Source organism: Balaenoptera acutorostrata, chromosome 13 (assembly GCF_949987535.1).
Source record: "Balaenoptera acutorostrata chromosome 13, mBalAcu1.1, whole genome shotgun sequence".
Classification (NCBI taxonomy): Eukaryota; Metazoa; Chordata; class Mammalia; order Artiodactyla; family Balaenopteridae; genus Balaenoptera; species Balaenoptera acutorostrata.
Genome location: NC_080076.1, coordinates 28770634 through 28798546, shown reverse-complemented (window position 1 = coordinate 28798546; position 27913 = coordinate 28770634). Strand labels below are relative to the sequence as shown.

General features: G+C 42.9%; 1 protein-coding gene across 2 annotated transcripts; it reads left to right on the top strand.

Moving 5' to 3' along the window:
• The first annotated feature begins 3228 nt into the window (after positions 1 to 3228).
• Positions 3229 to 27065, top strand: SLC14A1 (solute carrier family 14 member 1 (Kidd blood group)). 2 transcript variants are annotated; one of them, XM_007197182.2, is made up of 9 exons: positions 3229 to 3291; positions 9100 to 9256; positions 9820 to 10009; positions 12577 to 12705; positions 14488 to 14680; positions 17605 to 17752; positions 17958 to 18092; positions 22799 to 22848; positions 24726 to 27065. In XM_007197182.2, exons 2-9 carry the CDS (start codon positions 9121 to 9123, stop codon positions 24897 to 24899), a joined length of 1155 nt encoding a protein of 384 aa, XP_007197244.2. In that variant the 5' UTR covers positions 3229 to 3291; positions 9100 to 9120; the 3' UTR covers positions 24900 to 27065. The 2 variants fall into 2 exon arrangements, with proteins under 2 accessions (XP_007197244.2, XP_057381920.1); XM_057525937.1 differs by lacking the exon at positions 3229 to 3291 and adding an exon at positions 3901 to 4010.
• Positions 27066 to 27913: the final 848 nt, after the last annotated feature.

The following is a 27913-nucleotide window of genomic DNA, read 5'->3' as shown; positions in this document are numbered from 1 at the left end:
GCGGAGCAACTAAGCCCGTGCACCACAACTACTGAGCTTACGCTCTAGAGCCCACGAGTCACAACTACTGAGGCTGCGTGCCACAACTACTGAAACCCACGCACCTGGAGCCCATGCTCCCCAACAAGAGAAGCCACGACAATGAGAAGCCTGCGCACCGCAATGAAGAGTAGCCCCCACTCACTGCAACTAGAGAAAGCCTGCACACAGCAACAAAGACCCAACACAGCCAAAGATAAAAACAAACAAATAAATTTAAAAAAAAAAATCTCTTATAAAAAAAACCTACAAATGCAAGACATTGTAGGAAAAATATTTAAATCACATCATTATCCATAGTTTTTTTCTCCTTTCTTCCCCATTTATTTATCTAGTCCTTACTTCCTCTCACATATATTTTTATGAACTTCCTCAAAACTTTTCTGGAAAGAAAGAGATCTGTTATCAATAAAAAGAACTATTAGTATCCTCCAGCCCAGGTGGGACTGCACATCATAAAGTAGTTTTTTAAATAAGACAATAGCAGAGCTGTCGCAGGGTCCAGGGGGATAGCCACTTGTCCAGTGAGAAACATGGACATAATTGCTTTCAGTTCCCAGGAGCATAGTGTGGACGGGCGGAGGAAGAAAGCTGGGTGTGGATGCTTGTGCAAAGTGGGTGGGGAGAGAGGAGAGAAAGAACTTTCTAGGGGCAGAAACTCTATGGAGAAAGTCAGAGGAGGGAAACCTCCTCATATGTTCATTGTGATTGAGGCAGACAGAGGGTGAGAGATGAGTTCCAAGAACCAGGAGAGGGAGGCACCTCCACCATGAGGAGGTCTGGGGGTGACTCGGGAAGGAAAACGATGTCGGTGCTCAAACTCTCAATAAATGATACCAGGAGGGGCTGGAAAAAAGTCATTGAATTGTGTAATTAGAGCTGTTTAAAAGCACCTAAGAACCTATGTATGTACTTGTTATTGGGTGCCCAATTATCCCTCTAATGTCCAGCTCAGGGTTCTCTCCAAAGCCACAGCCACTGGGCAAGGGCAGACCCTGGCACCTTGGGGTCTTGCAGTGTGAGAACTTGACTCCCACCTACCCACTTCAGGGTTCTTCCATGCTCATAACTACACCCCTTTGGATGTCAGAGCCAAGAAGGCTTTTCCCCTGGTTCAGGCAGGGAAGAGGGACCCTTTCAGGAATCCTCAAGGACAAACTAACCCAGATTGAGAAGAGCAGACATCCGAATGGTGACACCTCCATGTGTCAGGTACAGAGATTTACATACATGGTTACAAAACTTCATCACAACCTTACAAAGGAAGTCAACTTACCCAGCATTACAATGAGAAATCTGAGGTCCAGAGAGAGTAACATATCTCAGGTCACACAACTAGTAAGGGACAAAGCCAGGATTCAAACTCAGGTCTGCCTGACTTGGAATCCCACGTGCTTTGCACTGCTTTATGTAAACCATATAGCACGGCTCTATCTTGTAATCAGCAACTTAAGGTGTGCCTTTACAAAGATTAGGGAAGAGGGCAGGGAGGGAGGGTGGGGAGGAAGTTGTTCTGCAAGAAGACTTGAGACTCAGTACACACCCTCCACCCCTGAGCAGCCCACTCAGGCCACTGAGGCAGAGGCTGCTTGGGTACCATGTGGAGGTGGCTTTAGGATGAGGTCTAGAGATACACGTTGATGGCTGAGCTCATTGAGTTAATTAATGAATTAATGAAAGGCAAACAATGGGCAGAAGTTGGAAATACTGGATGATGCTAGAGTACATACAAGTACAAACCTCAGTGTTAGACTTTGGGCAAGTTATTTAAATTCTGTGAGCCTGTTTCCTCCTCTGCAAAAAGGGGATAATGGCATTCACCTCAGAGGATTTTAGTGATGGTTAAATGACTAATGCATACAAAGTGCTTAGCCCCAAAGTGCAGTGCCCAGCACATAGAGTGAATGCCCAACCATTTGTGCAATTCTAATCATTATCATTACTATCACTATTACTAATATTATTACCACGAGGGATTGTAGCCCATTTGCATAAGGAACTCATGGAAACACTAGTGTGATTCCTTTCATTCCTATACCAGGCCCTCAGACTATCCTCTTGTGATTCATTTTTCTCCTTCAGGGTAACCTGAGGAATTTATTTTCTCCTTATTTTACCAGGAAGAAAATGTTGAAGGGAGATTTGCCTGAACCTCAAAATTCTGGTCATAAACCTGGACCTATGGTCTCCCTCCCAGGCCCCAGACACACATACCCTGAGGCGCAGGGGACACTTGGAGGGAGGGAATCCCCCCGACATGGAGCCCTGTGGTTTGGCTGGTGTCCAGGGGGTGGAGCCAGAGAGTTGCTGGCCGCCTCCCTGATGAGGACTATCAGCTCATCCAGGTGGGCGGGAGGCCCCGCTGACACCTGCACAGCTTTCTGTGTGTTTTATTGTTTTTTAAAATTCTGTGCTCATAGAAGTGAACCAGAGTACACGTGATTTCTGCCATCACAGAACAAGCCACAAAAATGAAATTTAAGAAAAATGGGGAAGAAAGGGATTTCTCACTTGAATTTTAGATTCCTCTGCTATGGAGTGTTTGCCTCCTGACTTTTAAAGGCAGCAGTTTGTCCTGGGATTCTCACCTGGAAAGGGGGACAATTCCAGGGAAACATTTATATTTTTGTTTTCCTCCTCACTGGAGACAAGGGCAGGTTGGTTTCCAGAAAACAACTTGTGGACCCCGGTTCTCCCCCACGCTCGCACCACACCCTGCAGAGTTTTGCTGGATTCCTACACCTGTGCAGAAGCCACATCAAGTCTGAGAGAACATTCCACCCTGGGAGCCGATACTTAGCTCCAGAGTCTACTGTGTAGCAACGTGTCTCTCAGTTTTTAGTTTGACACTCGTTGATCCTTTTCAGTTACAAATCTTCCCCAGAATATCTCAGGGTGAGGGTAGGCGCTAGAGGAAACAGCACGGGGAAGACAACAATGAGCTTGAGCAGGATTGCTGCTGGACAAAGACCTGGGAACCCGCAGAAACGATGGCAAAGCTGCTGGCACCCAATCAAGAACAGAGACAGACAGACAGAAGGCACAGGACAGGGGGCCAGTTGCTCGGCAGTACTTTGGCCCTGGTGCCTGAAGTGGGAGGAGAAAAAAAGAAGCACAGATATGCAGAGTGGGTTCTGTGTATCAAAGTGCTGGGTGCCTCCCCCAGCACCCTCCTCCTAAGCACCTCCCTTTTAATAGAGCCCAGCAGGGCTTTATCAGCCAGTGCCTTCTGCCCAGGAAGCCAGCTGCAGTGTGAGTACTCTCCTCATCTCTGTTCATTTCTAACTGTTCCTTGTTGGGGGGTTGTCTTCTTAGACCTCTCTAATTTTTGCTCTTTTTTGCTTTTCCTTTTTTAATGGAGAAATATGTTCAGATGATTGGAACTGAGTAAAAGCAGCAAAGGCAGAGTTCTGGTATACTAGAAAGCCATTTACCCAAACCACGGGCTTCTTCCTGGACGCTTGCAAGCAGCGTCTTGGTTCATGGTTTCTACAGCAGGGTGGATCAGCACGGAGTTCCGTGTGGAAGAGGGTTTCAGCAAGGAGTCCACTTGAGGTGCTAAAGGACTCTGAGCTCACCGACGCTCTACAGGAGTTTCAGGCTGTGTTTTTGAAACAAGTAAAATTGGAGATGTATCAATACGACTCAAAAAAAAAAGTGGGTACTGGGAATGGCCCTTTCCAACTATGGTTTTATGTGCTGTCGTGCTGGAGGGAGGGCGCTGGAACACCCATTGGGAGAATGAGTCAGTCCCACTACAGGCACGAACTTGGCAGCTTCTTTGCAGCTACCCTTTCTGATGTGGAATTCAGACCTCAAGGCTTCTAGGGGAGTGCATTCTGAGGAGAGAAGTGTTTTAATCAGGAGACAGGATAGCTGACAGCATTTTCTTTGTTTCTGGTTAGAGCTTTAGAGAAACCTGAGCACCTCTCACTGCTTAGAATCAAAAACTAACTAAAATAAAGATTACTGTAAGTATCAGATAAATGTCAATGCTGAAAATTCTCTTATTTATGATAGAGCATGAATGTTTATATGCTTTCTTCTATATCTATATCCAAAACTTTGTATTATTTTTAAAAGTGATACTTGAGGCATAGAAAATTAACAACATTCAGGGCTCTCTAATTGTACAAATTTCTAACATATGCTGACAATAGAATGAGTTGTACTTCCTGTAATAAAACAAGGAATGTCGTTTAACTGAAATCTTGATATTTCTGAATGATGAGTACTGCTTTGTTGTACTAGTGATCTGGGTTATGAAAAGTGCTTTCTACCTCCTGCTGTAAACTCATCGGGTGCAGCTTCCAGAATATTCTTGGGATGTTGACTTCAGCACATATAGGCCTTGTTGTAGATATGTCAGCGATACAGGAGAGTGAGGCTTACTTTGAGGCACGGTGAGATGTTTGTTTGTCAGAAGAGTCACTGCTTCGGGCAAGGGCATGAGGTGAAACCAGGCGTAGCAGAGCTCTTTGCTGCTGTTCAACACCCCCTCCCCAGGGTTATGTCAGGGAGGCCACGAAGACAGGCTGTGTCTACTGTGTCACTGAACCCTAACACCCCTTGCATCCCGGCATTCAGAAGCTGCCCCTTCACTGTGTGTTGACTTGAATAGAATCTTGGGGGCATCAATGTGTGCGGCTCCAGCCTGGAAGACGAAGAGCCACCAGAACTTACCTATTCCCTAAGGCGGACCCTGCTGAGTGAACGTGGATGGTCCCCACTCTGGACCCCAGTTTTCTCTTCTATAAAATGAAGCCTCGATTTATATGCTCTCTCAACTTTTTCTCTCTCTCTCTTGGGTAAGGAAATATCATTGTTGAGCTCAAGGATGTCATTCTCCAAGACGTGGTGATTTTGGTGGTGGGGAAATGTGAAAGGGGAGTGTGACAGTCCTACCTGTCCCTTTCTTTCCTTTTATTTCATTCATTCTTTCTTTTTTTTAAAACTGTGTATAAGATGAGTGCCTTACAGTTGGGTTTCTGGATGTTGTTCTTTATCAAACAAAAATATACATAATGCAACCCACCGGTCAGGTATTAACCAGATTGTTTAACCATGGATAAACATACACATACACATACACAGTTTTTTCCTAAGACATGTCAATAATATTTTCCACGGTTGTGGATTTTTCTGAGTCACTCTAGTAGAGTGTAAATTTTCAGATTTCAAACCAAGCCAGTAGAAGAAAGTAAAAATTAAATAAAAGAGGAAGAAAAAAAATAAAGAAATACCACACATATGACTTTCCTGGGACCTCTGAAGGAAGAATACTATCCTTGGATGTGATGGAACTTTTTTTTAAAAAAAAAAAGGAAACAAAAAGTTGCCACACTTGTTGAATTCAACTAAGAATTGTTTATTATAAACAAGGCGATGTCCAATTTTTAACAGTTCCTATTCAGATACAAGGGGGAAAAAATGCCATTTAGCAGTTTCTTAGACTGGGCTTTTGCTATGCATACAAAGTGTAGCTAGCATCTCATCACAGAAAGTAGAACCCATACCAGGCCTTCTCCTTCTCACATTTGTAAAGATCAAGGCAGAGGGAAATTGTGGCATTGGCTTTGACCCCCAAGATGGAGCCCTAACAGTTTGCCTGAAGTGTTTCAGAGCCTGAAGCCCACCCCTCCTTCTGGAACAGGCTTCAGATCTGTCAACTTCCTGTTAGTGGAGAAACGCAGCAGAACAAAATCTATGCATAGGTCTCTGTGCAGGATGGTTTGCCATTTTTTTCTTTTGTTTCAAGGGAAGTAAAACGAACATTCAGTGCCTGCAGTCAGCTCATCGTCTCTTTTTGCTGATGGAGCTCTTGCTTACGGAGAAGTCGGCCTTCTCTGTTAAGGTCTCCTCTCCCCAGGAACTCCCTGGGAGAGCTCCTGCCTCTCTCTACCTTGCATTTCACATCACAGCCAGGGCACGAATCCTGCTGATTCATCTATTTTTGCCCTTTGTCATGTATGGAAAGAAAGGAAGGATGAATGGACGGTCTTTGATTGGCGCCGCTGGTGACGCCCCTCCTGGTCCTCTTTGGAGGGACCCTTTTGGAAAAAAAGCTGGTGAGGCAGCGCACAGAGGCTTCCCCTGGCTAAGCTTGGCCCTGGCCCATGGGCCACCAGAACAAGTATGCTACCTTTGTGCAGCTTCTGTCTCTGTGACTCTGCTGTGTCTTTTCTGAACAGAGCCTGGGAAGTGGGTCCTCATGCTCTGCTGAGCAGTGCAGCTTGGGCTGAGCCAGATGCACAGGGGTCTTGGTCAAGAAAGTCACAAGACACTCATCTGGGGTTGGATGCTGGACCTTTGTGCTGCAGAGTTTTGACAACCATGGAAAAGCTAGGAAAAAGTAGTCTGGGATTTTTAACTTATGCTCCTCCTATTTTATAGAGTTTCTTCCTTGTATTTTCTGGTCCTGTCTTTTTAGTTGAAATTCAATGACCTACTTAGATTTGAGAAGTTTGAGCATCAGTTTAAGTTCCTGCTTTATCACCTTGCATTGCCTTTCCAATTAGGATGTGTGGATTCTTAAAGTTCCCTAAAGAAATGTAAACAGTCTAGCATGATAAAAGTCTAGGGTGAACCACAACCTTTAAGTTGCTGGTTTCTCATAACCAATTCTCACGCCTAAGTTCTGGAGCAATTAGTCAAGGTTCCCAGGGCTCCAGAGTATTCAGGAGTTCAGAATAAATGGTTCCCGGGGGGTTCGGCCACAGCAGCAACTGTCTGCTCAACTCATGAGAAGACCCCTCTCTCTAGGACATGGCAACCGCACAACCTACCCCAATATGTGGATACTGGAAAGACAAAGCACAGCAAGTCTTCTATATGTTGGGCTGTGGATTCAGATAAATGATTCAATCTTTATCCAATTTCTGGTGACTAGGCAGGGAACTCTGGCCAGTCAGGTTCTCAGTCATGTCTGGCCAGTTAGAATATCAGGTTTCATATCTGTATCTCCAAAATCTCTGAGGGGATGATGTATTTAAAACCCTCTAAAATAAATAAATAAATGCTGGAAATTTTGAGAACATGAATTTGTTCACCCTGGAATAACCCATATACCTAATTGTTTCTGTACTTGATGGAAAATGTCCACTTTAATGTTTTCATTCAGTGCTGCCTCTGTAGGGCCAGATCTACTCAGTTACAGAAACTCAAGGCAATTTCTTGTCATTGCCTGGACTGGAGCCTGATGCCTCTCATAAGATGCATGGCTTTGAGAATGGGGTCACTGTCGCTGAGGAAAGGGCTTTCCAAGCAATATTTTCAGTTATGATGTTTAAAGAGGGAGATAAATAAAAATAAATGATAGTCATCACTTAGTTTATGAAATAAAATCCAATTTTTCACAATTGCTTAATAATTCAAACAGTTTTCCTTGTTTAACTTTAGGGCCAGCTGAGCTCCATATAGACTTAGTTTTGGTTCCTGACCTCCAGCAGTTTTCAGTTTAAGAATTTCTTAATGCAAATGTTCATTGGAAGTCTCACAAATGCTGGTTTCTATCACTATTTTGCCAAGACAAAATGACCTTGGTCAAGAATGGATTGCATAAACAGCTTCTACTTTGTGGAATGGTTGGCCATTGTTCAAAAGCAGAATGGTTAGTTGGGCAATGAAATAATACAACTGAAGTGAAATTGTGACTCAATAAAAAATGTTACATCAATTTCTGTACTGGGATGAATAGAAGCCAAAACTAAAATCTGGATTGCAAAAAATAAAAATTTAAAAAGCCATAACTTTTATTATCTGTTAATAGCCGTTTGTTGACTATGGTAAATGGAACAACAATGGGACCAAAAATAGCCACGAGAACCCCTTATTCACAGCCTGGCCACAGAGAGAAGACGAGCTGGTTTAACTGAACGAGTTTTGGGTATTTCCTTGGTCATGTCTTACTTGCCTGTGGCTTCCACATTCCACACTTGTGCCTTCTCGGGTCTGATGGTTTTGGTGTTCCCCTACTTCACACTGGCCTGGCTGTGCTCCTTGCTTTTCTTGCAAACTCAAGGTAGTTTTGCCATGGTCTTTCTCCCTTTGCCTGCTTCTGGGATGACATCATTGGTATTATTTTATATTTGCCATCGGCACCATAAAACCTTCATTTTTGTCTACAGGGTACCATATTCTGTTGATGCTGGTGCTTTCCTATTAACACTTATCATGAGGTGAAGAGTCTCATAGTGAGCCCCAGTCACGGTTATACTGTTAGTATTTCCCCGAGGCATGCTGTATGCCCTATACATTCTTACAGCATACAATTCTTAGATTGTAATTTTTTGGTTTTCAACAGCTTGGTCCGCCTCCACCTTTCCCATTTTCTACACCTTTGTGGAATATTATTTTTCCAGTCTTTAAACATTTAAATAACAAATTCCAAAAATAAAGAATATCTGAGGCAGTTGCCTGATGTGATGACATAGTCAAGCAATCTTTGACTTGGAGAGTGAGTATGAGACGGTTTTCTTAGGCTGTGCTAACACACACAAACTGTTTTGTAAACATTTCTTCTCTTTCAAACTTTTAAAAACAAAACTCTTTTTTGTAAAATAAAAATTTAATTTAAAATGGCTGCTTGTCTTGGAAAGTAGCTGATTGGTCTGTAACCTGACACCTGGCTCCTTTCATTGGCAGCAAGAAGCTTAAGTACTTATCTTAGCTATTTCTATATCATTATCTGACTCCTTATGTTGAAATTAACTATTTTTCAGTCTTTCCCACTAGACTGAGCTCTTTGAGTGTAGGATATAGGTGCTCAATAAATATTTGTTGAGCTAGAAACTGAACCTTATGAAATTAAAGACCAGAACCTTTTTTCATGGTGGCATTGAAAACAGTGATGACAAAAATAGTATGGGGTTTGGGTCTTGGTAATAATCTCCGTGACAACATTTCAAGAGGAAAATGGTGCTTTCTTAGTTCCATGGGATGTCATGGTCCAAATGAAGTGCCTTTAAACTCATCCTCTGTGGCTACTGTGACCAGGTCCCACACTGGCCAGTCCAAAGTGTTCTGCATTAGGGTGTTTATGAGCTCTATTCTTTCCTTAAGGAGCCAGAGGAAGAGCTATCCATGGAGGACAGCCCCACTGTGGTTAAACTGGACCAGGGTGGAAATCAGGGTCCACCAGTTCGCAAGAGAAGATGCCTCCCCAAGGCACTTGGCTACATAACTGGTGATATGAAAGAATTTGCCAACTGGCTTAAAGGTATTTACGCTTCCATCCCTTGGAGCAGTGGCTTTGGGGGAAATGGTTTGCTGGTTCTTCTAGTCATATCTTTAGTTATACTCCCCTACCTTCTATCTATCTCTTTCCTCTCCCTTTTTTAACTTTTTATCTTCTAACCGGCAAACTTCTTCAAATTTTTTTTTAATGGAGATAGTGGTCAGGACCGCAGTCCGGTTCATATCAGAGGAAGGCACCTGGTTCCTCCTTATAATTTCGGTACTTAAAAACTGAAATTTTACTATTGGTAATTCATTCCTTTGGCGTATGAATCTGAACCTCTAAGCGTGGTAAATAAGTGCATTCGATGTTTTCTGGAACTGAGGTTCTAGTAGGAGCAGTTGGATTGAGAGGAAAGAAACTGGTTGCTTTCAGGGATCTGAAGGTCACTAAGGGGAAAGGGTTCAGAGAAAAAGCTTCAAGGAATATCAAAAATTAGCTTCACCTTCATGAGAGGGGATTTTGCTCAGGGTGGGCCCTGGACTTGGGAAGGATCCCCATTTGCCTCGTTGTTTCCTTAGCTCTGCCCGTCTCATCTCTTCCAGACAAACCCCAGGCGCTCCAGTTCGTCGACTGGGTCCTTCGGGGCACATCCCAAGTGGTGTTTGTCAGCAACCCCATCAGCGGAATCCTGATTCTGGTGGGACTCCTGGTCCAGAACCCCTGGTGGGCGCTCAGTGGCTGTGTGGGAACTGTGGTCTCCACCCTGACAGCCCTGTTGCTCGGTCAGGACAGGTAGGCGCATCCCTCCAAGCCTCCGCTTGTTGCTTCTTAGAACACAGGAGCCAACCAGGGACTGTGGGCAACAGTGATAAAGCCCCACCCTCCCCAGGAGAATCAACCTTTACTCCACAGAATGCTTTATATGTGCCTTTAGTCAGAGGTCAGGAAATCATTTATAGCCTCTTATTCGTGGTACCTGAATAAGCGGCCAGTCTGAATGATGCCAGATCCTCCTGGCACTACATGGTAACCAGAACAAAGCTGTAAGTAGTTCTCAGGGTAGGGTCCAAAGGGATCTGCTTTAATGATTGATCAATTATTTATCATCAGCATTTTGTTTATTTGCAAAAAATGAATATGGGTGCAGGAAAAGTTTTAGTGGCTTAAAAATCCCACTAATCCCATTATATCTTATTTCCATGCTTAGTTTAGTAAATTCATTCTTCATGGACAGTGCAAAGATTAGCTCAGCTTCCAGAGAGACAAACTGACATAAATTCCAAGTAAGCAAGTTCTGACTTAAGTAATGTTAGCGTGTCTTCTGAACTATGTGTTAGGCTAAAAATAGCGTGTACTTCATAAACTATCTGCCACTGAAGAATTGATGAGCTGATTCCTACCATGGGAGGAGACAGCTCCTGCCTGACCAGTTCCTTCAGGGAGACTGCTGGTCTTCTAGGTGTCCAGGATCCATGCATCATCCCCAGTGGATGGTCATTATACAGCTAAGCTCCTGTAACACTTACTGTAAACTGCCTAAGGGGCTTCTCGGGGAGAGAGTCAGAAAATGCTCCACTTTCCCATCAGGTCCAAGGAGGCTACTTGTTCTCTATGGAGGGTGATTTTGTACCTTAGGTCAAATTCTGTTCTAATGCACATCAAGAAACAGTCTGTCCAGTTTGGAGGTGTGGTCCAGGATTGTATCATATCAAATCTTCTTCATTGTTTTGCCCCAGTAGAAGTAGACCCATTTTCCTTATCAAGTATGGTTTAAAACAGGGGTCCCCAACACCCCCTGTTAGGAACCGGACCACACAGCAGGAGGTGGGTGGCGGGCTAGCAAGCAAAGCTTCATCTGCCGCTCCCCATCGCCTGAACCATCCCCCCAACCCAGTCCGTGGAAAAATTGCCTTCCATGAAACCGGTCCCTGGTGCCAAAAACGTTGGGGACCGCTGGTTTAAAAGACAAGCCATATTTACATGTGCTAGTTTTCAGATCTCTTTTACTCTCCTCAGTCCTAAAGGGCACATTAAAAAGGTAATCCTCTGCTTTAAGTGAATACACATCTTCCTGTTGCTGAAACTATGGCATTCCACAACATGTAGGCATTGCAGTTAATTTTTTGTTGATCAAACTCAAGCCTTAAATCTGAAAGTCAGTTGTTGAGAGGACAAGCCTTGCATAGCTCTCCACTGCCATCAGGTATGGCCTCAGTTATCATTTCCTGGGTTAAACCAATACAAGTCACATCACCTACCACATATCCTGAAGGATTATTTAAGGGAGACAAAGGGCTTTTGAGCACGGAGTCTCACCTCTAATACTCTTGCCCAGATGAATATCACCCTGCTGTTGAACTGGTGCCTCCTGCTCCAGGGACAAACAGGCCGGGAGAAGCTTTCACACCATCCTGTACTGCCCTGTAGCGTGACTCATTGCTACATCACCTCCCTCTCAGGCCCTGTGTTCAACCTCACCCACCCACTTCACCATCTGCACACCCGTGACTCCTACAGACTTCATCCTTGAATGCTGGGTACCTTCAAGGTGCCAACTCTCAGAGCCCTGGGGGGCCTGGCTTGTCAGCTCTGGGGCTTATTCTATAGAAATCATTCCATTTCTCACTTGGAGCTTCTTGTCCCCAAATATGAAATGGGAACCATTTTGGCCAGGAGTAGAAATTTACCCAGGACAACATTTAGAAGTGAGGTTAAATGCTGGGGAGCAAAAAGGACCCAAGAAAGAATTAGGTGCTAAATATGCACATAATTAAATGGAGTAATTTGCCAAGTAAAAGTAATTGTTTTTCTTTGCAATAACTTGGAAATGTGTATCTGGAGACAACAAAATGGAAGCACAGGAAGATGAAAATATATGCTAATTTGGAAGATTTGTGTTTATAAGATCAAAGATACCATGGAAGTAAATTTACATTTTAAGAATCTTACATCTCTCACCAAGAAAATCAAACTTAGGAAACAGTTTCACATCAAAGCTCTATTCAAGTCAGAGGTCCTAATGATTTAAAAGAAATAATAACTTTTGGAACGAAAGGGTAAAAGGAAGCAGAATAGGTTGGATTGCTGATTTCCCTTTCCTCCCCTAGATGCTGGAATTCTATCTTTAGCTATGATACCTCTATAGGGGTTGTTCTATGTGCACATTTGTATTTTATCTATGTATATTTTACTTTTTCATGCTTTTATTAGTATTTGGCGTCTACAGACTTTGCAATAAAATCCTAAATATAATCTCATTTTCAAATGTAAATATTATCTGGAAGTTACAAGTGTCATTTATGTGCACCTCCAGCCAACATCCTCCTGGAAGGTGTCCAAGCTGTGCCTTTTGCCCACAGGTCCTCCATTGCAGCAGGGCTCCAGGGCTACAATGCCACCCTGGTGGGAATCCTCATGGCTGTCTTTTCAGACAAGGGAAACTATTTCTGGTGGCTGTTATTCCCTGTATCTGCTATGTCCATGACTTGGTAAGTTGTACCTGGTTTTGGAAATGCCTTTTTGAAAAAATGTATAGGGGGAGGAGGCAATGGGGGAAGTTATTATTTAGGGAGTATAGAGTTTCTGTTTTGCAAAATGAAAAATGTTCTGTGAATGGATGGCGGTAATAGTTGTATGACAATGTGAATGTACTTAATGCTGCTAAACTGAATGCTTTAAAATGGTTAAAATGGTTTAAATTTAAACATAAATTTTATGTTATGTATATAACACAATTTTTAGAAAAATATATTTTTAAATTTAGATTCAGGATATGTCTGTTGGAAACATTCAAACACACCGATGCGTGTGGCCTCCACACACACCTCACAACCACCCCCCCACACACACAAGATTCTGATGTAATTGATCTGGGGTGTTTCCAGGGCATTGGGAGTTTTGAAGGCTCCCAGGAGGTTCTAAAGTACAACCAAAGTTGAGAACCACTCCCCACATCAGTGGTCGTCAAACATGCACACTATCGGGATCACCTGCCAGGCCTGTTAAAACACGGACGGCTGCTCCCTCCCCCACGCTTCCTGATTCAGCCCATCTGGGGCAGGGCCTCAGAATCTGCATCTCTAACAACTTCCCAGATGATGCTGATGTGGCTGATCGAGGGACCTCACTGAGAACCCCTGTGCCTGTATGAACGCCCCTTACCATCTGCCCCTGTCCCCTTCAAAATAATTCTTTACTAAATTCGATTCCTTTTTTAACCCTAAATCCTTCAAACTAGTTTCTACATTGACACTGTCTTAAATCCTTTTTTTCTTTTTTGAAAACAAACATTTCCTCCTTACCGTGGTATATTCAGAATATAAAATACTGGTATCCACACAAATGATACGTGCAGCCCACTATGGACAGTGTGCCCACCCTGGCTGCAGCACAGATGTGTGGAGGAGAACCTGCCGGCATGGCCAACCTGCTCAGGAGGGACTTCCCACCTATTCTGAAGATAAGGCTCAAGGGCACGAGGCATCACCTGCACATGGTCACTCACCCTCTCCCCCAGTTCCAGAAACCTGGGATTCTGACCTTAAAGTGATGGCTCCTTGATTGAATCAACAAGTGAGGGAACAAAATGGGCCCAGAGACCATAAAATCCAATCTCCCAGTTTACAGATGAGGGAACTGAAAGTACCTCCCTGCCCTCGGCCACACAGTTCAACTGCTCAAGGACTTAAAACTCTGCCCTCCTGAGTTTAAGATCTCTTTCCTCCAGTCCACACCACCTGCATCCTCCCTGGGACCATTGTTTTTCTTTTTCAAGACTAAATATACCAAGACTCGTGGAGATGGTATACAAGTTCAAGATCAAGGTTGCCTCTGGTGGGGAGGGAGGTGCATATGATCAAGTAGGTTACAGAAGGGGCTTTAACTGTTTAGACAATATTTTTTTCAGATATCTTAAATAGTTCAAAAATATTTGTAAAACCTAGATTTATAACTCACTGTGAGCAAACCCAGAGCATAATTTTCCACAAGCCAAATAAGCTGAGAGTTTATTTTTGACTGTATGTAAGAATTATTCTATGACAGGATTTATTCCGGTGTGTTTGGGTTTGGGTTTTTTTGTTTTTTTTGTTTTTTTTTTTTTCTGTGAGAAGTTTGGCAACACAACACTTTAGGGACATATTTGCCAATGAAACAAAGCCCCTCCATAGTATAGAGATTCAGTTTGTCAACCTGGCTTCCATTCCAGGGCATTGGGAGTTTGGAAGGCTTCACATGCATATTCTTCCATTCTGTTCTGTTGTTGTTTTTAGTCCAATTTTGTCAAGTGCGTTGAACTCCGTGTTCTGCAAATGGGACCTCCCTGTCTTCACTCTGCCCTTCAACATGGCGTTGTCAATGTATCTTTCTGCCACGGGACATTACAATCCATTTTTCCCAAGCAAATTGTTCACACCTGTAACCTCAGTTCCCAATGTCACCTGGTCTGACCTCAGTGCCCTGCAGGTAAGATACACTATCTTCTTACACCCCCTCCCCCCAACCCCACCCCCGCCACTGGCTCTGGAAGACACCCCTTGTCCTCCTGGTTAATTATTCATGGGCATCAGAACCTTATAGAGACTCAGCACTGGGGGGACCTTGCCACCTTCCTCTTTTTTTTTAAAGAATTTTTTTTTTTTAATACATATTTGGCTGCTCCAAGTCTTAGTTGCCACATGCGGGATCTTCGTTGCCGCATGCGGCATCTAGTTCCCTTACCAGGGATCAAACCCAGGCCGCCTGCATTGGGAGAGCAGAGTCTTAACCACTGGACCACCAGGAAGTCCTTTGCCGCCTTCCTCTTGCTGTCTAAATGCTTATTTGTTCTACTCCAAAGCTTTGGGCTCTAAGGGATTTTTTAAATGACTACTTGGTCAAAGCTAAATTTTCCTCCTCTTTTCTTAAAATCTGCAGTGCTAACTCCAGAGTATACCTCCACTGAAATTCAGACACTCTATTTCAAACTTGGCCCTTATTTGTGGGGTATGATGGAGACCAGCTGTTGAGGCAGGGGCCTCCAGCCTGGTGTTAAGTCCTCCCTGACCTGCCTCCTCCAATCAAAAGAACTGGCTGTTTACTGTTAGATCCTGTTGCAGAACCTCTCTATTCTGCTTTTTCTTATGGTGGATCTCATAGAATATGTACAGTAATTCAGATTTCTCAGGCTTCGGAGGCATAAGAATCACTGTTTTTTAAATACTAATTCAAGCTCCATCTCAACTCCCTAAATCATAATCATTGGGGTGGAGCCTAGGAGCCTGTATTAACAAGCTCCCCAAATAATAGTGACGTGGGCCAGAGTTTGAGAACCACTATCCTAGGACGTATGCTGTGTATTTCATTACAGTTGTGCATAGAGAGAGCACTATTTTTAAAAGCCTGGTTAACACAAATCAAATTCCAGCTCATTGTATTGCTGTTTATTTAATAAATCTGTTTAAGTTTTCTTGATTATTTAAAAAAAAGAAAAACACTTGAAATCAGAAGAAAACCAACCTTACCTTTTTTAGGGTGCAAGAGACTGGTTTTTCCGCTATCAGGTTATAAAATACCTTTTGCTGTCCTCTTTGCTGAGCAGTCAAAACCTGTGAGGAGTTCAAGTAGCCTTTTCTTTAGCTTCTTGCCCAGAAAATGAATGGGAGCATTTGGAAATAACTCAGAAGGAAAATAAAAAATTTATCAAAACTGCCCATGAAAAAATAGCATTAGTTAAACTAACTAAAACTGCCCTATCTAATACAGTAGCTATTTTAATTTAAATGTAAAGTTAATTAACATTAAATAAAATTTAAAATTTAGTTCTTTAGCCTCACTAACCACATTTCAGGTGCTCAATAACTGCATGTATTGGACAGCACAGATACAGAATATTCCATCACCACGGAAACTGCTAGTGGACAGTGCTGACATGGGGAAGGGGGCTCTTGTCCTTCTCCTCACTCTGAACTACCTCTCCAACAACAGCATACTTATTTCCCATCTCATCAACTCCCCATTTCCCTGGCTACCTGAGGGATAGTTCTGCTGTCCAGTTCTGTGATAAAAGACCACACGGTCTTTGCCTGTGTCAAGTTCCCTGATCTAGAAGAAACGGGAAATGATCCTGTGTAGACGTGAAGATCCAGCATGGGCTGGAAGAATTTAGGCCCATCTTAGGTTAGAATCAAACTCACAATATGATCCTGTGCCCTGAGCAAGGACCAGACTAGTATCAGAAACCAGCATTGGATCCAGCCTAATTCATGGAAGGAGCGGACACTTCCTTGTGCCAAAGCTGGCCTCCCTGCATCAGAGTCACTGCCTCCCAAAGGTCCTTGCCAAAAGGTGGAAGGAGTGAGATGGGAGGTAAGGAGGGCCCCTTTCACTGATAGCCTTGGTCAAAACAGAACTAACACAACTAATTATGCCTATCCTAGCCCTACCAGAAGTGTTGTTATAAGGAATTATCATTTGTTAGCTTGAATCAAACCCTGTACCTTGTTCCTAAGAACTGCCACTCTGTGAACACATTACCTTAATTCAGAACTCAGCCAGAAAGCTAGAACTGTGATATTTACATGTATTTTTGTGTTCTGAGGACTGGCAGTTGTTGATAACTGGAATAAGCTAAGGATATCTCGGTTTAAATTAATACAAGCTCTCTAAAAATGTATATATAATGAAAAATAAAAAGAATTTTTAATTTAAAAAAATTTTGATAAAAACTAATAAAAATTAAAACGAAAAAACATAAAAAGTAAATAAATAAATATAAATTTTAAAAAACAAAAAATAAAGTAAAATTAATTAACTAATACATGTTCTCATTAACAACAGAAGTGTAAATATGGTCCTGACTCATGAACCTGCCAATAATTGCTTCTGAGTTGTGGATAAGATAACCCGACTTTGGGTCTCTGGCCTTAGCACTAATAACTAAATTACGTGGGAGTAATAATACTTCTATTGACCATAGAGATGCATTGATTTATTGGCCTCAGAACTGATGGAGAGTTGAAAGCAATAGAAGTGTAAGCTGTGGTCCCTGCCACCCTCACTGGGAGGCATGGTGGATCGTCACAGGATCAGTGAGGAGCAGTGACACAGCACTGGGAGCTTATCAGTGACCAAAGCCAGGTGTCTGTGCAAGCAGTAGAGCCAGAGAGTGAAGGGTCTGGGAAAGGCATGCTCAGCACGCAGCAGGGAAGGGCTGGTGTATCTCTGGGGATAAAGCAGAAGAATGACTGAGATTTTTCCGTAGAAAGAGAGAGAATTTTAAAAATTAGTAGCACTGATCTTGAAAGATAAGATATGCTAAATCTAAAATAACATCGCATTGTGTTTGTGGGTGCCCTATGAGTTTCTGTACAGTAGTTTTAACGACCGCATTTTCTAAATTGTTTCTGCAGTTACTGAAGTCCCTGCCCGTGGGTGTTGGCCAGATATATGGCTGTGATAATCCGTGGACAGGGGGCATCTTCCTAGGCGCCATCCTCCTCTCCTCCCCACTCATGTGCCTACACGCTGCGGTTGGGTCGTTGCTGGGGATGGCAGCAGGTGAGTGTAAGACTTGTTACCAGATACTGAGCACCTCCTCTGCTCCATCCATTGTCTCAGGCATCTTCTATACCCCAGACCTTTCTTGAAGGTCTGCTTCCAAGGGACCAGTGGGAGTTCTCAGATGACTTCCCCACCCCCAGACTCCTTCCAGAGCATCCTGCATTTAGTCCGAAGTTCTGACTCCTCCTGTCTTGCCTAATAGGCCTCAGTCTTTCAGCTCCATTTGAGAACATCTACGTTGGACTCTGGGGTTTCAACAGCTCTCTAACCTGCATTGCAATTGGAGGAATGTTCATGGCACTCACCTGGCAAACCCACCTCCTGGCTCTTGCCTGCGGTGAGTATCCTGTGCATCTGGGGAATGGTTGCTTATGATTATGGGATCAACATCAAGGACAAACAGTCAGAAAGGACTGTGTGAGAAACTAGAGCAGGAGTTCTAGTTTGAGCCCCCTGCTATCTGCTGAGGATGGGACCAGGGCAACTGGCCTCCGCTCTCTGGGAGGATTTGGGTCTGCTCTGTCCACCTCGTTACTCATTTTGAAGACGAGAGAACCATTTTACAATATGTGTATGTTGGGGGATAGAAACTTGACTTGCCCTATGTTCTTCATACTAATTGTTTGACCCAAGAAACTAAAAGGAAACAAGATAAGTATAGAGTTGGTTCTCCTGGTGAATCAGGTGGTATTAATGGGCCCTTAGAGAATCACCTTAATCCGGCTGTTCTCGAAATGAAGTAAACATCAGAATCACCTGGAAGCCTTGTTAAAACCCAGATTGCTGGGTCTCACCCCCAGTCCCTGACTCATTGTTAGAAGTAGGGGGAGGAGTTTGCATTTTTAACAAGGTGCCAGGTGGTGCTGATGCTGTAGCTCTGGGGACCACATTTTGAGAACTACTATATTAATCCTTTCTAACCTCTCTTTTCTAGCCAGACTCAGCCTGTGGGAGCTAGAAAGGGTTCTGGAGATCTCCACTCCATCGTTCTCATTTTACTGTTGGGGTTCTACATAAGGGCAGAGAGAGAAAGTGACACACTGAAAGGCATCCATTAGGGGTAAATGTAAGTCCAGAATCCACATTTGCTAATCAACTTCCAGAGTTACGCCCACTACACTACTCTCCTTCCCTTTAGTACCATTCAGGCACTTAGGTGAAAACAGACCTCAAGTGCTTTGGATTTGAAAAGCTACCATGGATTTCTCTGGCCACTGGAAGGGGAGCTTATTCACTTATAGCTTCTGGCATCCCTAATTCAACACAAATAAAAGTGTGTAAGATAATGTGCTAGAATGAAGGAAATGACACTTCCTTGGGGACAAAGGTGTGGAGGGATATTGGAACATGCAGAAACTTTTGTAATCTCATGGAAATATTTGTCTAGAGTAATTTTATCACCAGATTAATCAATCCAGCCATTATTAAAGTGATGGGCTACATGTCAGGCAGGATTTAGAGTGAGTTCCTGCATTGGACAGGACATGGGATGGAACCAAGGATTTCTAAGGCCTAATCCAATTTTGATTGTCTAATGCTGTAGGAAGATTAACAAAACTCAGGTTGCTGTGGTGTTGCCATTCACATGTCATTTTGTCAGTTTCTTTATAGTTACATAACTATTTCACCTAATAGTCCTGTCAAAATTTTTGCTCAGTTTCCCATACTTGTTTAAAGCTTAGGGCAAAGGAGAAGGGTAGAAACAGATTATGTGGCCTCCTGAGCTCACCTGGGTTAGACTCTTTATTCTGAGGTTGGTTTGAGGTTTCAAACCTTTATTCTTTCTGTATTGGCAGTAGCAGCAAATACGTATTAAACACTGATGGTACAACCCAGACAGTACTAGGAAGAGCTAGAGGTTCAGAAGCTTTAGATCCCAGGCGGTTTTCTGTACAGAGAACAGAAGCCAGGTGAGTAAGAGAGAGAAGCCCACGGAGACCACAAGATGCAGAGCCAGGAAACACCTACAGTGCAGAGTGCGTCCCTGGGGGAACATTATAGTTCAGAATCACCAAAAAGCACCTCCTAGAAAGGGTGGCTTTTCTGTAAGTCCTAAAAAGTAAGAGGAGGAATTCTAGTTGGTAGAAAGCATGGTCTGGGCCAGCATAGGGACAGTCTGAGCACATCCTTAAAGATAAGCAGAAACTGTCTTGGTCACAGGAGTTGTTGATAAGGTCTGTGAAGGTCTTCACAGACTATGGGAAAGGAAAAGCCAAAGATGTTTACGGATGTGTGTTTCCCAAAGCTGTGATATCACCATTATTTTCTTTCTATACTTCTATAGTTGTACAGGCCTATTGTACCAAACAAAACAAACAAAAATTCAATCAATACAGAAGAGTATAAAGCAAAAAATGAAAATACTCCATCCTACTCCTTAGACAGAACTTTCTTGCCTCCTTCTTATAAGGACCCTGTGATCACATTGGGTCAACCTGGCTAATCCAGGATAATCCTCCATCTCAAGATCTTTAACTTAATCACAACTGCAAAGTCCCTTTTGCCATGTAAGGTGACATATTCACAAGTTCTGGGAATCAGGACATGGACGTCTTTGGGGGCCATTATTCTGCCTATCACATCTCCCTTCCTTTGGATAGATCAGATTTTCATTATTAGTAGAGCATACTGGTTAAGTCAGTATATTGAGTTAGTTAAGAGCCCAGACCCTCCCTGGTGCCCAAATCCCAGCTCTGCCTATTTTAATTTCAATAGATGCCAAATGCACCCCACAAAGGCCGTACCAATTTCCCCTGCCACTGACAGTATATGAGAGTGCCTGTTTCATCCACACTGGGCACTATCAGTCTTTTTCATCTTTGAACATAAAGTTTTGAGACAGACCTCTAGTCCCTCTCATAAAGCAAATCTCACTGTAAAAGCACACAGCAAGTTTATGCTTGCCCATATCACCCCGATACTGCCAAACAAAAGATCAACCTTGTCAGCCAAGGTAAATAAATAGCAGACATTTATCACAGAGGTGCTCTTTTATTAGCTCCTATGGCTTTATCAGAAAGAGGACTTGGGAATCACTGATAGAGCCTGGTAAAGCTGCCTTCCCTGTGCCCCTAAGCCAGAAACTGCATGGCCAGGGAACTCCTCAATTTTGTTATTTTATCAGTGCAAACTGTAAACACATTTTGTATCTCTTCTTACAGGTTGGGTTATCATAGTAGGACTCACACATGGTGGTCTGTGGGGAGGGACGTTGTCTATGAAGAACTAGGATCCAGTCCTCCCTTCCACACTCAAGGGGCTTTTCTCTCCCTCAGCTACTCAGAATGCTGTCAGGGTCATCACCTCCAAACCATGGTGTACAAAACTTCACCTCTAATGTAAGGCTTTCCCAGCCCAACCCAGCTAGTCCTAAGTGATGGGCAGCAACTGTTAGATAATCTGATACTCTTACTATAGAAAGAAAAGCAACAGGGAATTGAAAGAGCATTACAATATGAGACTCGAGCACCAAAAGTGCGTTAATAGGTATTAAGCTATTGCACTTCTAGAAGAGAAATGTCAATAAGGTCTCATGTGCACAAGGGAGTGTCATAGAAAAGCTGGCACTCAGGAGAGAAGGGACAGAGTGTCCCCTGTACTTAGCCAATGGCCAGTGAATATTTCTTGAATGAGTGAATGAATGAATGAACTAAATGGGGGGAAAAGAATGAAATTATCAAAGCCAAGCAAAGAAAATCTTCCAACCCTTCTGCTCAGAGCACTACTTCCAACCCATGGTGACAGAGATGAGTTTATAGCTGCTGTTTGTGAAAATATATGATTTCATTTGAGATTCATTACCTCCCTGTAAAAACTCTTCAAGTTGCCTTTTTACAGATGATGAAACTAGATTCCTAGTTCAGTGATTTGTTGCACAACAAACAAAATTGCAGAACTGGGATTTGAAGCCCAGATCATTTCCAAAGATGAGCCTTTCCCATTAGCATGAGACAATTCAGATGTGAAAGAATTAGGTATACTGCTGAACAAAAAATATCAGGATAAAAATATAAAATATCGGTAAAAGGATGGAAGTCTATAGTAAAGTAAAGGAGGATCACAAGGTCCCTCCTGCCACCGCTGCCCAACTCCCCAGAGTAGCAGATGTGACTTCTCGATGGACTTGAGGACCAGATGATGAGTGTGTCTAACACTGAGTGTTGCTGGCCCAAGTGACCATGTGGCCATTATAAGAAGGTTATTCTTCAGGCCGCCTCTGTGAAACCTAAGGGCTTCCGTGAGCCCCCTTGGGGCCAGGAATTGAGTTAGCTAGTTGAGATCTTTGTTTTTGTTGTTTTACATGGAAAGTCATACATATAACTCAAATTACCTACTCTAATTGTGCTCAAAGTAAATAAAAACAGGATGTTAATTAATTGACCTGTATGCCAACCTTAATGGTATTTGGGAAAATGTTATTATGTGGAGTAATCCCAGGTCTGTGTTCAGTTTCTGCCAATTTCTGCGTTACTACATATATATATATATATATATATATATATATATATATATACCATAATTTTTTGGAACTGTGAATTCTAACCATTGATCTGAGAATCCCAGATGCCATGAGATTGTATGCTGTCTCAAGGAACATTCATAAGCTTAATTTTAATTATTATTCTTGGATAAAATAATGGGGAAGTTTATTTACCATGGAAGGCCTTTTCCTTAAGTATTATTAATAATAACAACAAAATAGTACCACAGAAAAGCTACCTTTATTGAGTACTTACTGTGTGCTAAGCCCAAGCATTATCTTCTTCACACTCACACCAACCCGTGCGAGAGAGATTCCTATTACCTCCTTGTACAGGTGAGGAAATGGGGACTTCGAGAGGAGGCATCAAGCTCCTACGGGGTGGATGCTGGGAATTTGAACCCAGAGCCGCTGGCTCTAAGCTCATACTTGTAACCAGGATACTTGGCTCGCTGGTGAAACGCACAAGTTTACATTCCAGGGATTTATACCTAAAGGCAGTCTTTCCTGTAATGAAAAGTGCACCTACCAAGCATTCTTCTTTCCTTTTTTTTTTTTTGCAGCCCTGTTCACTGCCTATGTTGGAGCCAGCATGTCCAACCTGATGGCTGTGGTGAGTTTGCTTTAATCTCATTTTCTCATCAGTGTGATCGATCAGTTTTCAATGATATGGAAGCCCTCCTGAAGTCCACCTCGGTGGCATCCCGGGGCAGGATCCATGACAGATAGCCACTACTGTCCATCTGCCAGACGCACCTGTCCTCACTTACCCTCCAGCAACACAGTAAACCTTAGTCCAAACTACAGTCACCAGGCTTGCTAAAAATATTAGATTGTTTGATTTTAAAAAGTGAAACTTAGGGTGTATAATATATTATCAAGTTCATACTTTAACTCTGAGAGAAGTTGACTTTAGAATATCTTTCACTTAAACAGAAAACCGGGACTATGTATTAGTTGATAAATCAGAAAAGGGAGGAAAAGAATAATTGGTTAAAGACCCAGATTTTTTTTTTTAATTAAGCCAACAGTTTTTCATACCCCTTATCTTCTTTTAATCCCCAGTCAGTCATCAGTAAGACTTTTTTAGACCCATGTCCTGGCTGAATTTTTTTTTTAATAAATTTATTTATTTATTTATTTTTGGCTGCATTGAGTCTTTGTTGCTGTGAGCGGGCTTCAGTAGTTGTGGCATGTGGGCTCAGTAGTTGTGGCTCTTGGGCTCTAGAGCGCAGGCTCAATAGTTATGGTGCACAGGCTTAGTTGCTCCACAGCATGTGGGATCTTCCCGGACCAGGACTCAAACCTGTGTCCCCTGCATTGGCAGACGGATTCTTAACCACTGTGCCACCAGAGAAGTCCCTGGCTGAATTATTTAGTAGCCAAAATGGTTGCCCATTAAGAGCCTCCTGCTACTCTCTCCTTCCTTTGACTTTGTCCTTCCCCTCCCCTGAGGAGCCCAGTATCCCCAGAGTATTCTGGGGTCCCCACCTCTCAGTGCTCTTGCTCACCAACCACTGCAGGTGATGCAGGGCCGGTTCATGATAACTTTATCCATGTAGATGTGGTCATGGCTGCCACTGGGTTAGGACAGCCTGTAGCTCTCTCAACAGCAGCTTCGAGAGCTTACTTGGGAGGGTCCTTCTGGAGACACAGTATCTTTATGGTGGAATGTCAAAGCCCTGTTACAGGCATGATGGGATGCCTTAGAGCTTGTGGGGCCCTTCACATCCCAACAAAGGTTCACAGACCTTGGCCTGTGGGCCAGAATTGGTCAGGCTGCAAAATAGAGTCAGCTGGGGAGATTTTGAAAAATGCAGATCCTCAGGCCCTGTCCCTTGGCATTTCTGGTAGAGTAGATCTTGTATGATGCCTAGGCATCTGTGTTTTTTTAAACTCTTCCAGATGATTGATGTGAAGTCAGGTTTGTGTACCATCACACCCTGGGGGTCCACGTATAGGGCCAAACCTAACCAAGTACACGGTGTGTGCTCAGAATTGCGTGAGTTGCCATGGACGCACAGAAGGAAGAGCTACCATCAAGGAGCTTACAGTCTTTTTGAGAGATGGAACAAAAAGAAGTAAAGCAAGTAGAGTCCAAGACCTAGTCTGGGTAGAGGTCAAGGGGAGAGAGGACTGAACTAATCAAAAAATGTCTTTGTGGACCTGATGAGTGGTCAGGAGCCATTGGTGGTTGGCGAAGTGTCATCTCTGGGAGCAAGGTGTCATGTTTGCCCTTCCGGTGTAGGAAGTCTGGCTGTATGAGAGGGAGGAAAAGACATACATCAACCCTAAGGAATGCATGCTGACATTTCAGCTGCAGAATGCCCTGAGATCTTAGACTCAGTCTCCACAGGGACAAGCATAGTCCAGAGCAGTGCCCCCAGCGAGTCATCCCCTGAGCTGAATGACAGTGGAGTGAAGTGTGGTTCCTCTGAGATCCTCCGACAGGATCTCAAAGGAACATGTGACTTGTCTCTTTTGCTCCAGGTTGGATTGCCATCTTGTACCTGGCCCTTCTGTTTGGCGACACTACTATTCCTCCTGCTGACCACGAAAAATCCCAACATCTATAAGATGCCCCTCAGTAAAGTCACTTATCCTGAAGAAAACCGCATCTTCTACCTACAAGCCAAGAAAAGGATGGTTGAAAGCCCTTTGTGAATGCAACCCCCATCCACAGCCATGGTCACAAGTCATTTCTGACTAACTGCCCCAGTTGACTTCGAGGGTCTCAAAACTGTTGTTTTTACTAGTAACAAATTTTATACTAAGCCATCGGTGATCTGTTCTTTTGCTCATTTTGTATTTTTCTTTCAGACTCCAAAACATGCCCAAACAAGTGACAAGACACATCAAGGTGATGTGCTCTGGCTACGGAATTTTAAACCCCAGTGGGGCATTGGCACTAAGACTGTACTGTATTTATAAAGTCAGAATGGTCCACCAGAAAGAGGAAGTAAGACCAAGGCTAATTATTGATATTTATTGATATTCTTGGTGTTTGGTTGTACATGATGTTAACAGTATTAAAAAATTAATCTCTATAAACCAACTAAGCCTTAAGTGAATGGAATTCAGAGTCACAAAATCAAAGTCAACCCAGAATTCTCAGATAAGCCATTTGGCTTATTTAAAATCAATGCAAGTTACACATTACAGCTGTGGTCAACATCGCAGGGCCCATCACTGAGCTCTTTCCCCAGCTCCTCAGCAGAACCGCCTCCATGCTGTCCCATGAGTGTGACATTCTCTTACAGGAGATGGTCGGTTTGTTTCAGGCTGGCAGAGCTGCAGGAGGGAGAATGGGATCCCATCCTTCAAAATTATTCTGTATTGTCACTTTTCTTGGATATTGCAAAGGATTTTTTAGGTAGTTTATTATCTTTTTTTTTAGGAGAATAGATTTGTTTTCAATGAGGTAAAATAAGAGAAGTTCCTGGCTTTACCAGTTCCTTGGTATTAAAAAAAAAATTACATTTTTCTAAAATACTCAGCATAGCTATTTTTACTTTAATCTACCTAAACTGATTTTGTAAATGCCACAAAAGCAGAGAATCGAATACCAAATCATCAACATCCAAGGGCCCTTTAAAGTCACATTTTCAATTCATTTAAGGATGTCATATATTATAAAGACTGAAAGTTAATGCCAGATTGCTTCTGGGTGTTTAGAAGTTGTTTAATTCTTACTTTTAAAAACAATCACTATTTTCTGCACACTTACAATATTCTCACTCAGAAACCAATGGTATTTGAACCATCAAAAAGAAATACAGGTAGGGGGCTTCCCTGGTGGCACATTTTCCCTGCCAATGCAGGGGACACGGGTTCAAGCCTTGGCCCGGGAAGATCCCACATGCCGCAGAGCAACTAAGCCTGTGCGCCATAACTACTGAGCCCATGTGCCACAACTACTAAAGCCTGCACACCTAGAGCCCCTGCTCCACAACAAGAGAAACCACCGCAATAAGTCCACGCACTAAAACGAAGAGTAGCCCCCGCTGACCACAACTAGAGAAAGCCCGCGTGCAGCAACAAAGATCCAACGCAGCCAAAAATAAATAAAAATAAAATAAATTTATTTTTTTTAAAAAGAGAAATACAGGTAAAGAAGTCTCCTGTTTTGCTTTGTTTGTGTAAGTTATCAGTCCTATAAAGATTCTATAACCAAACATGCTGAAGATGGCAGTGGGAAGCTCCGGAATTTTGGAGAATTGGAAAGTGACACTGGAATCCTAAAGGTGTTTTCCTCTTTGGGTTTGAAGTTCAGTGCAAACTATACAGTTTGCTGAATGAACAAACAGAAGAAGGGAAGTAAACCTACAAATATTGTAGGGAAAAGTTCACTTCTTCATTTTCTCAGGGAAACACTGTTCCAATTTAAAAACCCTGTGACCAAAGCCTTTTGAAACCATGACTTTGCAGCTGTCATAGAGTCATGTATATTCCTGTGGAAAAACTAAATTTTCAGTGTTGGAACTGAAATCTCCCTTGTTAGGGAATTTGTAAAATAAGAGTCGGGAAGGGGGGACAAAAATGCAAGCAGACCAAAGATCACCAGGACTGGAGACCCTGGGGCATGGTTGAGGGAACCAGAGCCTCTCAGTGTCTCCAAGTCCGTGTTCACAGGGAAACCATAGCGGGCTGACCACACGCCCTTTTCCCATGTGCTCACACAGACTTGTAAATAGGAACATTTTAAAACCTTGTACATTGTCTAATTTAAATAGTATTCATTTTCTCAAGCTATTTTTGTTGCTAAGTATTATCCTAATAATTTTAGTGAATATTTTATTGATTTTCCTACGGAGCGTTTGTATTCTTTTCTATTGCCTGTATGACAAATTTCTATGTAAGAATATGAATAAATTATATGCACAGCTCAGTTTTGTGTAAATTTTGTTTAGAAGTCATATATGCCTTTTATAGCCATTGTGTACATTAACAATCACATGCATAGGTATGTATTGCTTATATTTCAATGTACTAGAATCCTTATTCCTTTCTTATACTTCGTAGTCGCACCAGATGCGTAGTTGAGAAAACCCTGTTCAATTTCAGATTTATGAGCCCATCCCCTTGGTTATCCCCTCAACTATCCATTGATCTCCTCACTCAGGAATTAAAATGCATTACTGAGGACAGTTACAGATGTTCAGGGCACTCTCCTAACACTTGGAGAAGAATATCCTGAGAGCCAGCTTCCATGCATTCCCAGACAGGCCGTGGGTACCCATCAGGACTGACCCTGGGCCGTGACCTGCCTCAGGGGTCAGTGTTCTAGGACAAACTACTGTTCAGAATGTCACCCCCCGAGGATGAAGGCCAGTGCTTGTCTCTGCCTCCTTTCACCCATGGTTAGCATATTTGAAAGAAAACACACTAAAAATGGAAAGTTAGTCCAACCAGTTTCAAAAAGCTGCCCAAACAGGAAACAAAAGGAGGCCACAATGACTTGGCCCCTTGGAGTGCTCTCTGTCAAAACAAAAGCACTCCCACCGATCGTTTCAAGATAATAAATTTTACAAGAGTGATCTGCCTCCTTTGGTATGAAGTAGAAAACAGAGAGAAGGTTTTGAAGCTCTTTTTCTAAAGACTCCAGACACTATATACCTTTCTGAGTTACAGGTGCCAATTTTCTTGCTACCCAGACACTTGATTACTGTGGAATATGT

What these genes read in the sequence shown, in the direction of transcription:
- SLC14A1 (XM_007197182.2), top strand. Translation starts at nt 9,121, where the DNA reads ATGGAGGACAGCCCCACTGTGGTTAAACTGGACCAGGGTGGAAATCAG. An exon ending in TCTGCTATGTCCATGACTTG is followed by an intron (nt 12,706 to 14,487) that starts GTAAGTTGTACC and finishes TGTTGTTTTTAG; the next exon opens with TCCAATTTTGTCAAGTGCGT. An exon ending in TGTCCAACCTGATGGCTGTG is followed by an intron (nt 22,849 to 24,725) that starts GTGAGTTTGCTT and finishes CTTTTGCTCCAG; the next exon opens with GTTGGATTGCCATCTTGTAC.